Source organism: Microtus oregoni, unplaced genomic scaffold (genome assembly GCF_018167655.1).
Source record: "Microtus oregoni isolate MIOR12 unplaced genomic scaffold, Mior012 000032F_ref0000030, whole genome shotgun sequence".
NCBI lineage: Eukaryota > Metazoa > Chordata > Mammalia > Rodentia > Cricetidae > Microtus > Microtus oregoni.
This window is the reverse complement of record NW_024543091.1, coordinates 12,047,003-12,061,371: the sequence shown is the minus strand read 5'-3', so window position 1 is coordinate 12,061,371 and position 14,369 is coordinate 12,047,003. Positions and strand designations below refer to the sequence as shown.

Sequence of the window (14,369 nt, the reverse complement as noted above, 5' to 3'; positions counted from 1 at the left end):
ATAGTGGAGCTCACAACAGGAAGCTACAGAGAAAGGAGTAGAAGAAAGGTACATGCATATTTAGAATAAACATGTAGAGTTCAGACAAATGTAAGCAAAAGCCCTAGAACTTTTGTTTAATAACTGCCCCCTGTGAAGATGACTTTATAGCTTGCAAAATCACCTCTATTTATGTCAAAGGAGGAGAATTTTAAATTGTCGTTGGCCTCAAACAAAACTTTAATTTTTAAAATCTTTTTCATGCAGTTTCGAAACTCCCTTCACCTGCTTATGGAAACCCTCAACGCCACGACTCCTCACTATGTACGCTGCATTAAGCCTAATGATTTCAAGTTTCCATTCACGTAAGTCAAACTGAAATGAGGAGAAATATTTCTAGGGAAAATCTTCATGTCTTGTATAGGGAATCTACTATTCGATCAAATTCTCAGGTTTGTTTCCTTTTGGGAATATGAAAACAAATTAACAGTTAACTCTCTAAGGATTTGAAAATTTGAGGCCAACTAGTTATTTCTGATTCTGTTTTGACTTTATCTCTGTTGGAGATATTTCTGGGCTTTTTGTTAATTTTTACATTAGTTTAAAAGCAGGGCTGGCTAAATGAACGCTTCTTTTGCCAAGGCTGCTGCTCTTTAACTGTTGGAGCCAGAGAACATATCAAAATCTCATCCTACTTCACATACCAAGTCAGAGGTAAAAATGAATCTTTCTGGAGATGATTTCAAAATATAGATATTTCTCTAACTTTAAAAGTAACACATGTATGTTATTGAGATGGTTTTCAGGAAGGTAGTAGAGAGGCAAGTAGTGTAAATTGTCACATGTGCTGGATGAGTTAGCATTCCCTCTTTCCCTGTGTGTGTGAGAGAGAGAGACAGAGACACTGAGATTAACAAGGTAGGGTCTCAGGCTATAATTGCTATTTCAACTCCACTCCTAATATCATTGATTGTGGACAGTTTCTAGATTAGTATTTAAAAAGCTGCATTATTGATTGAATGACTGCAGAGTATCTGATGTTACAGATGATCCATAATCTGTTTAAATCATTTAGGTTGTTACAGCTATTTTTTTAAAAAAATGCTTTAATAAAACACAATTATCACTTTCTTCCCTTCAGTCCCTCCCTGTTACTCTTCTTGAAACCCCTCCTATTTCAGATAACAATTTCTGTCAAGTATTTTTGCCAAAAATTTCTTCATCTCCTTAGGTTGACATAAGTCTAGAAGAATTTGTGGGCTAAGGATCAAGTGTATGATTTGATCATTATGCATATTTATTGAAATATCGTATTTTACCCCATAAATAGCAGAAATATCATGCCAAATACGCTTTTTAAATGTATTTTTGAAAGACCAGCCATGAGGCTATAGAGATGGCTCGACTGTTAAGAGTACTGCTCTTCCAGGGTACCTGGGTTTGACTCCCAGCACCCATATGACAGTTCCCAACCATACTTTAAGTCATTTAACACCCTCTTTTGTCCTCTGAGCACCAGATATTCAAGAGTTGTACAGATCTACATTCAGCTAAACATTATATATATACATATATATGTATATATATATATGCATATAAAATAAAAGTAAGTAGGTAGATTAAAAAAATAAAAAGACACCTGATGGTGGTGGCACACACCTTTAATCCCAGCACTCTGGAGGCAGAGGCAGGCAGAGCTCTGTGAGTTCGAGACCAGCCTGGTCTGCAGGGGGAGTTCCAGCACAGGCTCCAAAGCTGCAGAGAAACCCTGTCTCAGAAAAAAAAAATCCATGAATGAATGAACAAAGAAAGAAAGAAAGGAAAGAAAGAAAGAAAGAAAGAAAGAAAGAAAAGTCTAACTATATAGACTCAAAGTTGCAGCTCTTATTCTACAGTGTATGAGTGAATGTCTGGATGGTCTTGCTGGACCAATGCTGAGAGCTTACATTTTGATCAACAAGCATAAGACAGAGAGAGACAGGGAAAGCTAGCTGGGAATGGGAAGAGGTTTTGAAACCCCAGCGATACCTTCACCAACAAAGTCACACACCTCCTAATCCTTCCTAGGCATTTCCACTAAATGGGGATCAAGTCTTCAAATATATGAGCCTATGGAGGCCATTCTCATTCAAACCATCATGCTTAGGATAAAATAAATGTGAAATGTAATAAATAAATACATTTTTATTGCTTTACTAATACCAATGTTTCGTATGTTCACAGTAAGTGGCTTGTAGAAAAAAAATGAAGTTGTTGCTTTTGGGGGGTGTTTTTTGTTTATTTGTTTTTGTTTATCGAGACAGGGTTTCTTTGTGTGGTTCTGGCTATCCTGAAACTCACTCTTTAAACCAGGCTGTCCTCAAACTCACAGAGATCTACCTGCCTCTGTGTAGTTGTTTTTAAAATAACTGAATGGGGCATGTTTAATTTGTGTTTCAGTTTCATCAGTCTTTACCCCAGGGGTGGTCTATGTACTGAGCTAATGAAATGGGAGGATTTTCAGTCAGGCTAAGCCATAATTGCACACTCATTACAAGATGGGCAAAGTGAGAGAAAATTCTGTCTTCTTTCTTTTTAGTATGCACTGTGGACTTTCTTATGACACTCTAGTATATGAACCAGAGGAACTATCTACAGCTCTTTATTTTTACTGCAAAATGTTTCTTCTCTACTCTTTCATAGAGTTTTTCATTTTGGTCACTGTTCCAGATTTTGAATGCTTTCTTTTCTAGTTCATCTACTTGCCTTTTGACAGAAGAATTTAACCCTTGACAGCCTGGGTCTTTGTGGGCTAACAGCTTTTGTTTCTCCATGCAGATTTGATGAGAAGAGGGCAGTACAGCAACTGAGAGCATGTGGTGTCCTGGAGACCATCCGAATCAGTGCAGCAGGTTTTCCCTCACGGTGAGCCCACAGTCTTCAATGTAAGGGAGCTTTATGGAAGCAGTTCTTGCTTGAATCTTTAAGCTGTTATGGGCTTCTGTTCTAGGTGGACTTATCAAGAGTTTTTCAGCCGGTATCGGGTCCTAATGAAGCAGAAAGATGTGCTGGGAGACAGAAAACAAACATGCAAGAATGTATTAGAGAAACTGATATTGGTGAGAATGATTTTTACTTAATTGTTGCTGAAAGGTATTGTCCAGAGGCTTTATCATTCTGAACTGTAAAATCCCTGCAAACTTCACGTTAAATATCATAACCCACATTATTAGATTGCTTAAGTAGGAAAACACCTGACATAGAGTTCAAGTGAGACTCACTGTATTTACTATGCTAGGAGTAATGTGGATGCTGATAGCCAACACCAGAAAACTGTTTTGAAAAAGGTTGGACTTAGACTTGAGACACAGCCCTTTTAGATAGTTTGATCATTGTCAACAAAAATGTTCTTAGTATTTAGTTATGCACGATACCAGATATAATTAAGGAAAAGAGCCCATTTTTATTTTAAAGATGAGTAAAGATGCATTTTAACGATGAGCATGCAGATAATTATTTCTACCTCAAATATTGAGTGAGGGCTCGAGATTTGGCTCAGTAAAAGTGCATACTAGACTCCAGACCCATGTAGGGTGGCCCACACCCAACTGTAACGTTAGTTCCCAAAGGAGCCAGCACCTCTGTCTTCTTAGATGCTTACATTTTCATTCACAGAGACACACATGTATGCATGAGTGCATGTATGTATATATTTATATATATATACATATATATTACTAAAAATCTTAATATTTAAAAAAATGACAAAAATAGAGAGGAAGATATTAAAGGAAGGCAAAATTATATCCAATTGTGAGAAAGAAGAATAATTATATGAAGTGTGGGATTTAAGTCAGGATCTGAAGAATACGTATGTTTGGTTAAAAATGAAATAAGCTATTAAAAAGTAGGGGAAAAAAAACCAAGATTTGCTGAAGTGGCTGGAGAAATGCTTAAGAGCTCTTGCTGCTGTGGCGTAAGATCGTGTTCAGTTCCCAGCACCCACATTGCTGGCTTGCAACTGTAACTCCAGCTCCAGGAGACCCAGCGCCCCCTTCTTACTTAAGTGGGCACTGAACACACACAACATACACTCATAGAGACACATGAAAAATAAATCTTTAGGGCTGGAGACATGGCTCTGCAGTTAAAGCACTTGCTGTTTCTGCAGAAGACCTAGGTTTTGTTTCCAGCACCCACATGGTAGCTCACAATCGTTCTTCAAGTTCCAAGGGATGCAGCACCTTCTTTTGGACTCTACAGACACTAGCCATGCATGTAGTGGGCATTCTGTGCAAGCAAGCCACGGATACACATAAAACATTTTTAAAATGAAACAGTAAGGTAGCCTTTTACAGAGTAAGAGTTGTGTATGAGACAGTAGAGAATTATATAGATAGATGATGGTGCTATAGACAGTTCCATGACAGTCAAAGAAACTCTCAAACTATTTTGTGTAGTCACCTGGAGGGCTTGCCTGATACAGATTGCTGGCCTCCACCCCTAGAATTTCTGATTCAGTAGGTCTGGGATGGACCAAACAATTTAACACCCTTTCCCCCACACTTTATTTTTTTTTTTCTGTTCTAGTGATACAACCCAGGACTTTGCATATACTAGGCAAATGCTTTACCACTGAACTAAATCCCTTATAATTTGTATATTTAACAGTTTCCCAGGCCCTCACAGGACACATAGAAAATCTCTAACCTGAGTCTTGATGAGTTTGAGACTTATGAAAAGATGTTCAAAAATTAATTTTACTTGTGCCTCACTATGAAGTAGTCATAATTACTATCTATTAATTAAATGTAAAACTTCTTTAATAATTTTTCCCCCTTTGAGAGAACTAAGGATCCCATCCCTCCCTAAGGATGTAATGCTTTTTAATATTTCTTGGAGTTTTTTGAGTTTGGCCCAACTCTTTTCTAATTTGGGTTCAGATGGGAATGTGGAACAAAAAGCTGAGACAATCATGCACCTGCCTCCTCACCCAGACCACTCAAGGCCTGGATCCAGTGGAGGCAGAGGTAGTAGCTAAGGTATGATGGACAGTGGGAGAGGACCTAGTTAGGGTTTCCATGCAAATGTTAGTGAATAATTTTAGACTTCTCAGATATATGTTACAGTCTCTATATTTTTTTTTTTTTTTTGGTTTTTCGAGACAGGGTTTCTCTGTGGTTTTGGAGCCTGTCCTGGAACTAGCTCTTGTAGACCAGGCTGGTCTCGAACTCACAGAGATCCGCCTGCCTCTGCCTCCCGAGTGCTGGGATTAAAGGCGTGCGCCACCACCGCCCGGCTCAGTCTCTAATTTTTTAACTTCATGTTTAAAGGGATATATATGTGCTTACAACAGAAATTGAGTTTCTCTATTTTTGCTTAGAATTCCAACACAGTAGTGATTATTATATGTAAATTGCGCTGTTCTTTTGATATGAAAATGGTTAATGATTTGCATGCTTACATCTGAGGTGAATCACATGAATATCTCTGTCTACAGCTCTGCTTATGCATAAAAGCCAATGCAATATTAATAAAAGAAATTGGCAATCTGTAGATGGTTTTTAACACATTTATGAGGTTGTATTTGTTTTTAGACACTGTTGAAGCCACATGGTAACTATTTAGATGCATACCCTTAACATGAGCACAGGGATTTGGAGGGATTGGCTGGTGGTTTGTTTTTGTTTTTTTTTTTAACTTTTTTATTTTCTGTGCTTTCTTCCTGCCTTATTCTTCACACTGGTTTGTTTGTTTCTTCAGCTGCTCCTGGATTATGCAGTCTGATGTAATCTTACAGCAGTCAGTCAAAGGGAGCACCTCCATTTCCTTAAGATGTTTAAAATTCAAACAAGCAGATAATAGCTACATAGAACCCACTGCCAGTTTTGGGCCCAGATATTAATTCCAGGTAGAATAATTCTGGAAAATAACTCTTAGGCTACCATTTTCTCTAAAATCCTTTCTATTTACGTAACTTAAATAGGATAAAAAAAAATCTGGTTCTGTTAGTTCATTGAGATGTAACCCAGGTTTTAGATAATAGATTCATTCTTTTACTAATTCTGCTTCTAGATTTTCCCCATCTTTAATTTGTTTTATAAAATCAGTGTTTCTGTTTATATTTTTCTCTCTAAAATAGGACAAGGACAAATACCAGTTTGGTAAGACAAAGATCTTTTTCCGTGCTGGTCAAGTTGCCTATCTAGAAAAATTGAGGGCTGACAAACTGAGGGCTGCCTGCATCCGGATCCAGAAGACCATCCGTGGGTGGCTGCTAAGGAAGAAATATTTGTGCATGCAGAGGGCAGCCATCACAGTGCAGCGATACGTGCGGGGCTATCAGGCTCGATGGTAAGTCTCCTTATGGCCTCGTGGACCTCGGCTAATTCATGGTCCATTCAGAACGAATCTGAATGACTACCCTCCCTGAGAAGTTAGCATCTCACTCGTTATTAATTTCAAAGTACAACAAACTAACTTAAAAGACAATTAAAAAAATAGAATTTCACGTAGACTTGGAATAATTCAGATTTGAATTGCTACCAACTTAGAATTTGTATCTCTTTTGCTAAAACATGGAAGTTGAAGAAAGTGTGTGTAAATTAAAATAACTATGAATATGAGACAGTTAATCTGACTCTATTGAGGAGCAATTAACAGAAAAGTCCTAACAAATAGTTATATTTCAGTATACATATACAAACAGTTTTAATTTTATGAAGTCTTTTTTAAGTTTATGTGACAATATGGAACATCCTGCTTTTCAAAATTAGGGAAGCCTCAATGAAAAAGTACTTCAGAAGCTGCACATTCTGAACATGTGTGAGTAACTATAAATGCTTATTTGTCATGAATATTAGAACAACCACCAGTGAGGTCTGCTTAGGATACCTAAGACATTGACATTGATGTTTTGCGGTCTTGATGACTGACAATACACCACTATTTTCTTTGACCAGCTATGCTAAGTTCCTACGCAGAACCAAGGCAGCAACCACCATTCAAAAGTACTGGCGCATGTATGTGGTTCGCAGGAAGTACAAGATTCGACGAGCTGCTACTATTGTTCTTCAGTCTTATTTGAGAGGCTATTTGGCAAGAAATAGATATCGCAAGGTAAGGTGCTGTTTTCAAGTTTGTTCATACATTCCAGTAATCATATTTTCTGTCTATACAAAAGCCATGTGGAGACAACACAATTGAAAAGTATGCTAGTATTGAGTAATTAGATATACTTGTTAACAAGACAATAGAAAATATACTTCCTATTTCCATTTGTTTGAAAATTTGTAAAATTAAAAAAGTAAAGTGAAATAGAAACCACCAATTTGGTTGCTAAAAACAACAGGACTTATTTTCTCAGCTTTTTGGAGGCCAAAAATCCAAAACCACTGGGCTGTAATCAAGGTATCAGCAGTACCACATTCTCCAAAAGCCCAAAGACAGAATATATTCCTTGTCCCTTCCTGTGGTGGCTTACACTCCTGTGCCTGTATTCATCTCTGCTCTATCCTTGTATCATTTATCCCTTACTAAAAATCATGGGGCTGGTTAGATCCCCAGACTTCACATTGTGGAAGGAAAGAGTCAACTCCCACATATGCTCCCCCAAATAATTGGTTTTTTAAAGGTAGTTTTTAAATTATGGTAGTATTTAAGTCCCACTTTTATAATCCAGGATAATATCCCCATCTCAAGATCCTTAACCTGGTCACATCTGTTCTCCAAATAAAATCACAACTATAAGTTCCAAGGATTAGGACAATATGTAGACAGCTACAGAGAGGTAAACTACACAAATAGGTTAAATATATGACACGTAGACAGAATAAGAAAAGCTTAGGAGAATTTATCATGGTGAAAAGGAAATAACTATAATATCTGTATGGTTAAAATTACATTAACTGGAATATGGTACATTTTGATACTCTGTGTGTACGTGCATGCGTGTTTGTGTGTTTTGCAGGCTTGTCATTGTGTGGGTATGCAAGTTATACATACCTATGTTGAGACCAGAACAGGATTTTGGTTGTCTTTCTTATTACCCTGAAACAGAATCTCTCACTGAACCTGAAGCCAGTAAACTCCCAAGATCAACTCATCTCCACCTCTCAGTGCTAGGGCTATAGCGGCATGTATCCATCTCAGCTTTTCATGTGGGTTCTGGGAATTCATACTTAGGTCCTCATGTTTGTGTAGCAAACAATTCTTACCCACTAAGCCATCTCACAAGCCCAACAAATAATCTTTTTTTTTTTTTTGCATGAGGCACTGGGGTTGAATTCAAGGCTTCATGCACACTAACCATGCATCTTCTACTGACAAGTACTGTTTCTATCTTAGAATCGTTACTGTCCTCTGTAGATCACAGATCTCATGGATCTGCTTTAAATCATGTACTTGGTTTTGAGTGTGTGCATACATGTGTGCCATTGTGTCAGTGCGGGTGTCAGAGGACAACTTAGAGGATTGATTCTTTCCATCTTGTGGGTTCCAGGGGAAAAACTTTTCTAAAAATTGTTCACATTGTCTCTGCTTAATGGTCTTCAGTGACAAGAAATCTTTCTCATAAGGCAACCCTTTTCTTCTAAGTTATATTAAAGTTTAAGAAACTGTCATGACTTTAAAAAAGTAAAAGTAAGATTACTTTCTTTTACATTTCCGTGTGTTTAGCTTTCCTTTTAAAGCATGTGCCTTTACCTTGACATCCATAACAGATTACTGCTGCATTGGAAACAACAATGGAGGAAATCATACTAGAATGATACACCTCAAATGTGGCAGACAAGAGCAACAACGTTAGGCTGAGGCAGGTGGCACATGCCTTTAACCCCAGCACTCAACTGGCAGAAGCAGGTGGACCTTCATGGGTCCAATGCCAGCCTGGTCTACATAATGAATTCTAGGCTAACCAGAGCTACCCAGAAATATACTGTTTCAAACAAACAAAGAGAATGTCACCTTCTGAGTTTCAGGAGTGTGGTCAGTAAGTCATAAATAACCATTCGCTAACTCAGGTGTCAGCTTCTCAGCCAGCTTACTGGCCATGCCCATGACCTCAAGTCCAGGCCCAATGCATAGTGAAGCAGTGTAGTGGGACAATCTTTTATTTTAATAGCACATAGTTCATAAAGTACCTGATTCTTAGTTTTATAAGGCCTTTTACAAGCAGAAATCCTACACCAATAAGGAACTGATGCAGTTTTTGTGTTCTTTGTAGAATTTTTCCTTTTTGCAATCTGGTATTTTTTATTTAAACTGCTTCCAATTCCATGTATTGTTTATAGTTGTGTGTATGTATAATAAAATGTAACTAGAAAAGTGGACATTGAAAGATGATTTGATCAGAGAGTCTGGTTTTATCCCATGCTTATTCAGTCCCAGTCCAGCTGGCCTTGGTGAGCTCCCCCAATAGATCAGCCCCATTGTCACAGTGAGTGGGTGCACCCCTCGTGGTCCTGACTTCCTTGCTCATGTTCTCCCTCCGGACTGCTCATCAGACTCGAGAGGGAGGGGAGAGGAGTAGGGGGAGGGGGAGAGGAGTGGAAGGAGGGGGAGGGAAATGGAAGGCGGGGAGGAGGTGGAAATTTTTTCAACAAAAAAATAAATAAATAAAAAATTAAAAAAAAGGAAAGATGATTTGAGAAATATATTGATATATAATCCACATAAAACCGTTGTTGTTTCAATATTTTGTCCTCTCTAAGTGTGGACTCTCAGTTTGACATACATAGGAGCATAGAGTTGAACTTTTGAGTCTAGTCTAGAGACTCAGGTTATCTCCCTTTTCCTGCAGATACTTCGTGAGCATAAAGCAGTCATCATTCAGAAACGTGTTCGTGGCTGGCTGGCTCGTACACATTATAAGAGAACCATGCAAGCCATCATCTACCTTCAGTGCTGTTTCCGGCGGATGATGGCCAAGCGTGAGCTGAAGAAACTGAAAATTGAGGCTCGCTCTGTGGAACGCTACAAGAAGCTCCATATTGGCATGGAAAACAAGATTATGCAGCTGCAGCGCAAAGTGGATGAGCAGGTGTGTTTTTAAAGAGGCCCTAAAGCTAGATAGAGCACAGCTGGAGACCCACAGGGTCGCTTTTAGTGGCCTTTCTTCTGGACTGACCCTGAAGGAAAGGAACAGACAGGGACTTAGTTTTTAAAACACCCTACTCCAAAACTGTGTGATCATGAGCCATATTATAATTTATACTTTGCAGAATTCTTCCTTCCCTGCCTCTCATTTGTATGTGTGTCTTCTCTGACAGCTGTTGGGCACGGCAGTCGCCAGAGAAGCAGGAGGATGTACAGGCTTCAGAGAGAAAGTGCTCTTGCTTAGCAGTAGTTACTAAGTGGTATTTTAGTACATGCAAATGATCTAAAGGTAATTAAGAATATGTAAGACATAAAGAAGGGAAGCTACAGAGAAACCCTGTCTTGAAAACAAAACAAAACAAAAAAGACAGCAAGGAGAGATGGGTCAAAATGAAGTAGGATTCATCAGAAAGGTTTATGAAATGAGAGGAATTTTAAGATTTTTATCTACTTTATCATTCTTATTCATCTTCTCCCTTGCACATAAGCTTATTTTTTGTATTAGCCCCAAGTTCTGACCTGTGGTAGACAGATACTGTCACTGAGCTAAAAATCTCAAGCCTTAAGATAAATGTAGTGGCTTAAATCTGTATTACGGGTATGCAGGAAGCTGAGACGGGAGAACTGCCTCAAAGTCAAGACTACCCTAGCGTACAGTGTGAGATTATGTCTCAAAAACAACAAATAGATACAATAAGTACAATATTGTGTATATGTATACATATCTCCACATTTTTTTTTTCCAAAGAGAGGCCTTATTGAATAGAACGGGCTGGCCTTAAAGTTGTAGTCCTACCTCTGCCTAACAGGTAGATGAAATTACAGGTTTGTGTTCTCACACTTAGGTTTAGTACATGATTTTTAATATTATTCGAAGGTAGTTTCAAACAACAAGTATCCATCCAGTCCCTTGTTTTGAATTAATTATTATTTACTTACTTTAACTTTATGTGTATTGGTATTTTGTCTGCATGTTTGTCTGTGAACCATGTAAGAAGGCCAAAGGTCAGATTTCCTGAAACTGGAGTTACAGATAGTTGTGAGCCCCAGTGTGGGTGCTGAAAATTGAACCAGATCTGAAAGAGCAGCCAGTGCCCTTTACCAGCAAGCCATCTCTTCATCTCCTTCCCTTATTTCTAGACTAAAAACTAGGAAACTGTGGGACTGGAAGGATATATCAGCTGTTAAGAGCACCAGCTGTATTCCAGAAGTCCTCTGAGTTCAATTCCCAGCACCTACATGGTGGCTCACAACCATCTATAACTATAGTCCCATGGGTCCCAATGTCCCCTTCTGGTGTGCAAATGTATATACAGACAAAAAGGACATAAATAAATCTTCTTTAAAAATTACAAACATAAGAATTCACTGCAAAACTCTATGATTATGAGAAAATCATATTTATGTTGCATATCATATAAATCAGAATTAATTGTTCTGTGGTGTTATTCATTTGTATGATGAAGAAGCCATTGTTTAGATTATGAAAAGTGCTGAGCAGGTAGGAACTATAATGCCATATCATTTTCTACTTGCACTAAGGAAATGTGTTGTTACTATGTTCTGATGCTCAATATTGTTGAGTTGTTTTGGGTTTTGTGGGTTTGGGAGGGCTCTTTGTTGTTGTTGTTGTTTGAGACAGGTTCTCACTGTTTTAGCTCTGGCTATCCTGGAACTTACTGTTTAGATCAGGCCAGCTTTGAACTCACAGAGATCCAGCTGTCTCTGCCTACTAATTGCTAGGATTAAAGGAGTGTATCACTACACCTAGCTTAATGTCATTTTCAATGCAGGGTATATTATGATCATTTTTGTATAGCAAATTTGGCCAGATCCTATCTCAATGCTGTAATGATGTCATAAGAATTTATAAGAATGGTATAACATGCCTTTAATCTCAGTACCGCAGAGGCAGAGATAGAGGCAGGTGGCTCTCTTATGAGTTTGAAACCAGCCTGGTCTCCATAGTGAGTTACAGGCCAGCCAAGGCTGCATATAAGACCCTGTCTCGGTAAAAAGGAATTCATAGCTGGACTTGGTTGTGCACACCTATAAATCTGAGACAGAGGATCATGAGTTCTAGGCTTTTGAGTTACACAAGTTCTGGAGCAGTTGTACTAAATAGTAAGACCCAATCTCAAAACAAATAAAAGGAAAATCCTAAAAGAATGTAATTAACCAGCCAGGCGTTGGTGGCGCACACCTTTAATCCCAGCACTCGGGAGGCAGAGGCAGGTGGATCTCTGTGAGTTCGAGACCAGCCTGGTCTACAGAGCTAGTTCCAGGACAGGCTCCAAAGCCACAGAGAAACCCTGTCTCGAAAAACCAAAAAAAAAAAAAAAAAAAAAGAATGTAATTAACCAAAGCCTGGAAGAATCTGACTAATCACTATGGTTTTCTTACTGCATATATTTGGTCATTCATATTATAAGTATTTACTTATTGTTACTTACGTTTGTATTTAAAGAATAAAGACTACAAATGCCTCATGGAGAAACTGACCAATCTGGAAGGAGTATACAACTCTGAGACTGAAAAACTACGAAATGATGTAGAACGTCTTCAGTTAAGTGAGGAGGAAGCTAAGGTTGCCACTGGGCGGGTCCTCAGTCTGCAGGAAGAAATTGCCAAGCTCCGCAAAGACCTGGAACAAACTCGATCAGAGAAAAAATCCATTGAAGAACGAGCAGATAAATACAAACAAGAAACTGAGCAGGTACAAAACGGCATTCTTATCCCAGTGCCCCTTGCACAGAGTAAATGCTGTCATCCTGGCCTGGTTCATGTGACACTATATTAATTTTAATCAAAGAATAACACAAATTTCAGAGGTTTATAGATTATACTAATGTTTCCCAAACATCTCTGCCCCATAATCAACAAGTAGGCTGTAGTCTTGAGGTAAAAACTAGTGGAAACAGAAACAAAACCCAATGAAATTGATGTCTATGTACTGTTATAGATACCCGTTCCTGTAACAAGATGCCTCAGATTAGGTAATTTATAAAGATTAGAGGCTTATATAGCCATATTCTGGAGGCTAAGAAGTCCAAGAGTGTGGTACCAGCCTCTGGTGAAGATTTTATGATTACATCATATATCCGGTATCACATGGCAAAGAAGAACAAGTGTGCAACTTTTATATAGCAAAACCACTCCCTCAGTAATACATTAATCCATAAATAGGTTATCCTATTCATAAGGGCACAGTTTTTATTACCCAGTTGTCTCCCTGAGGTCCCACCTCCAGATATTAACAGTGAATTTAAGGATGTTAAGAAAAGACAGTCATATCATAACATTTATTACAGACTTTTTCAGTGTGGACTTCATGAGATGCAGACTCCTTATTCTTGGTAAGGGATGCTGTGATTCTCAGGCAGATCAGAGAACTGTTAGTACCTGAATTTATAGTAGGAATTCCCATGAATACCTGTGTTAAACTATGTTAAGTCCAAGTTGGAAAAATCTAGACAGGAGCTGCTGAGCAGATGAAATTCCCAAATGTTCAGTCTCATCCATGCTTCCATGCTATGAATTTAACTTACATTAAAACTTGTTGGGCATGGGAAAATGCAGGGCTTCTAAGAAGTGGTAACGAAGTGTATTTAAACATTTCTAAAAGACCCTTACAACTGGGCTTCCTGAGAGGTAGTAATTGATTTGAATGAGTCCACAAGGATCACCTTCTCTAGAGGAAAATGGGTGAGTTGTCAGCTGCAACTGAATAATCCTCACTTGTTTCTTCTGTGCTGGATTCTGAACAGGGACTCATTCTTTTCAGGAAGAGCTTAGCTGAACTGCAGGCAAAATTGTGTAGCCAGTACAACTGCTACCCCATCATTCATGGTGCTCATAGTCCATAGAATTCCTCCTGCATCTGAGTGAGACCCACTCTATACATAGAAATGCAGTGCCACTGTGCAGTATCCTTTGTCGTGGCAACTTTGTTCTTGCATAATTCAAATATGCATTTTAAAGGATACCCTTGAGCATTTAAGATCTCTTTTCTTCTTCAGTCTCTGAAAGCTTTCAAGATTCCTCTGGGAAGATGGCTTTCTTTTTTCTTTCTTTCTTTCTGTGTGTGTGTGTGTGTGTGTGTGTGTGTGTGTGTGTGTGTTTTGCTGGAGATTCATTCTCTTAAAACCCCATTACCCTCTCAAAAAGGAAGGCAAGGTCCAAGATAGACTGATAAGAGAGATCCAAACAGTCAAACTTCAGGGCTCCTATGGCCCAAACATTGGTTTCTCTGCTGTCCCAAATTGTGGTAAAAAGTGGTGGATACCAGTCCAAGTAGAATGATAAGAAAAGGTCCT

At 38.5% G+C, this 14,369-nt stretch overlaps 1 protein-coding gene across 4 annotated transcripts in view; it reads left to right on the top strand.

Moving 5' to 3' along the window:
- Myo5a (myosin VA) overlaps positions 1 to 14,369 on the top strand; it is a 157,961-nt gene that overhangs the window by 90,165 nt on the left and 53,427 nt on the right. For all 4 annotated transcript variants that reach the window (XM_041679885.1, XM_041679882.1, XM_041679883.1 and 1 more), the window contains exons 16-22: positions 247 to 344; positions 2,797 to 2,883; positions 2,969 to 3,077; positions 6,101 to 6,312; positions 6,921 to 7,077; positions 9,758 to 9,997; positions 12,521 to 12,769. In XM_041679885.1, the coding sequence (XP_041535819.1) occupies positions 247 to 344; positions 2,797 to 2,883; positions 2,969 to 3,077; positions 6,101 to 6,312; positions 6,921 to 7,077; positions 9,758 to 9,997; positions 12,521 to 12,769 (1,152 nt within the window). The remainder of the gene's footprint in view (positions 1 to 246; positions 345 to 2,796; positions 2,884 to 2,968; positions 3,078 to 6,100; positions 6,313 to 6,920; positions 7,078 to 9,757; positions 9,998 to 12,520; positions 12,770 to 14,369) is intronic.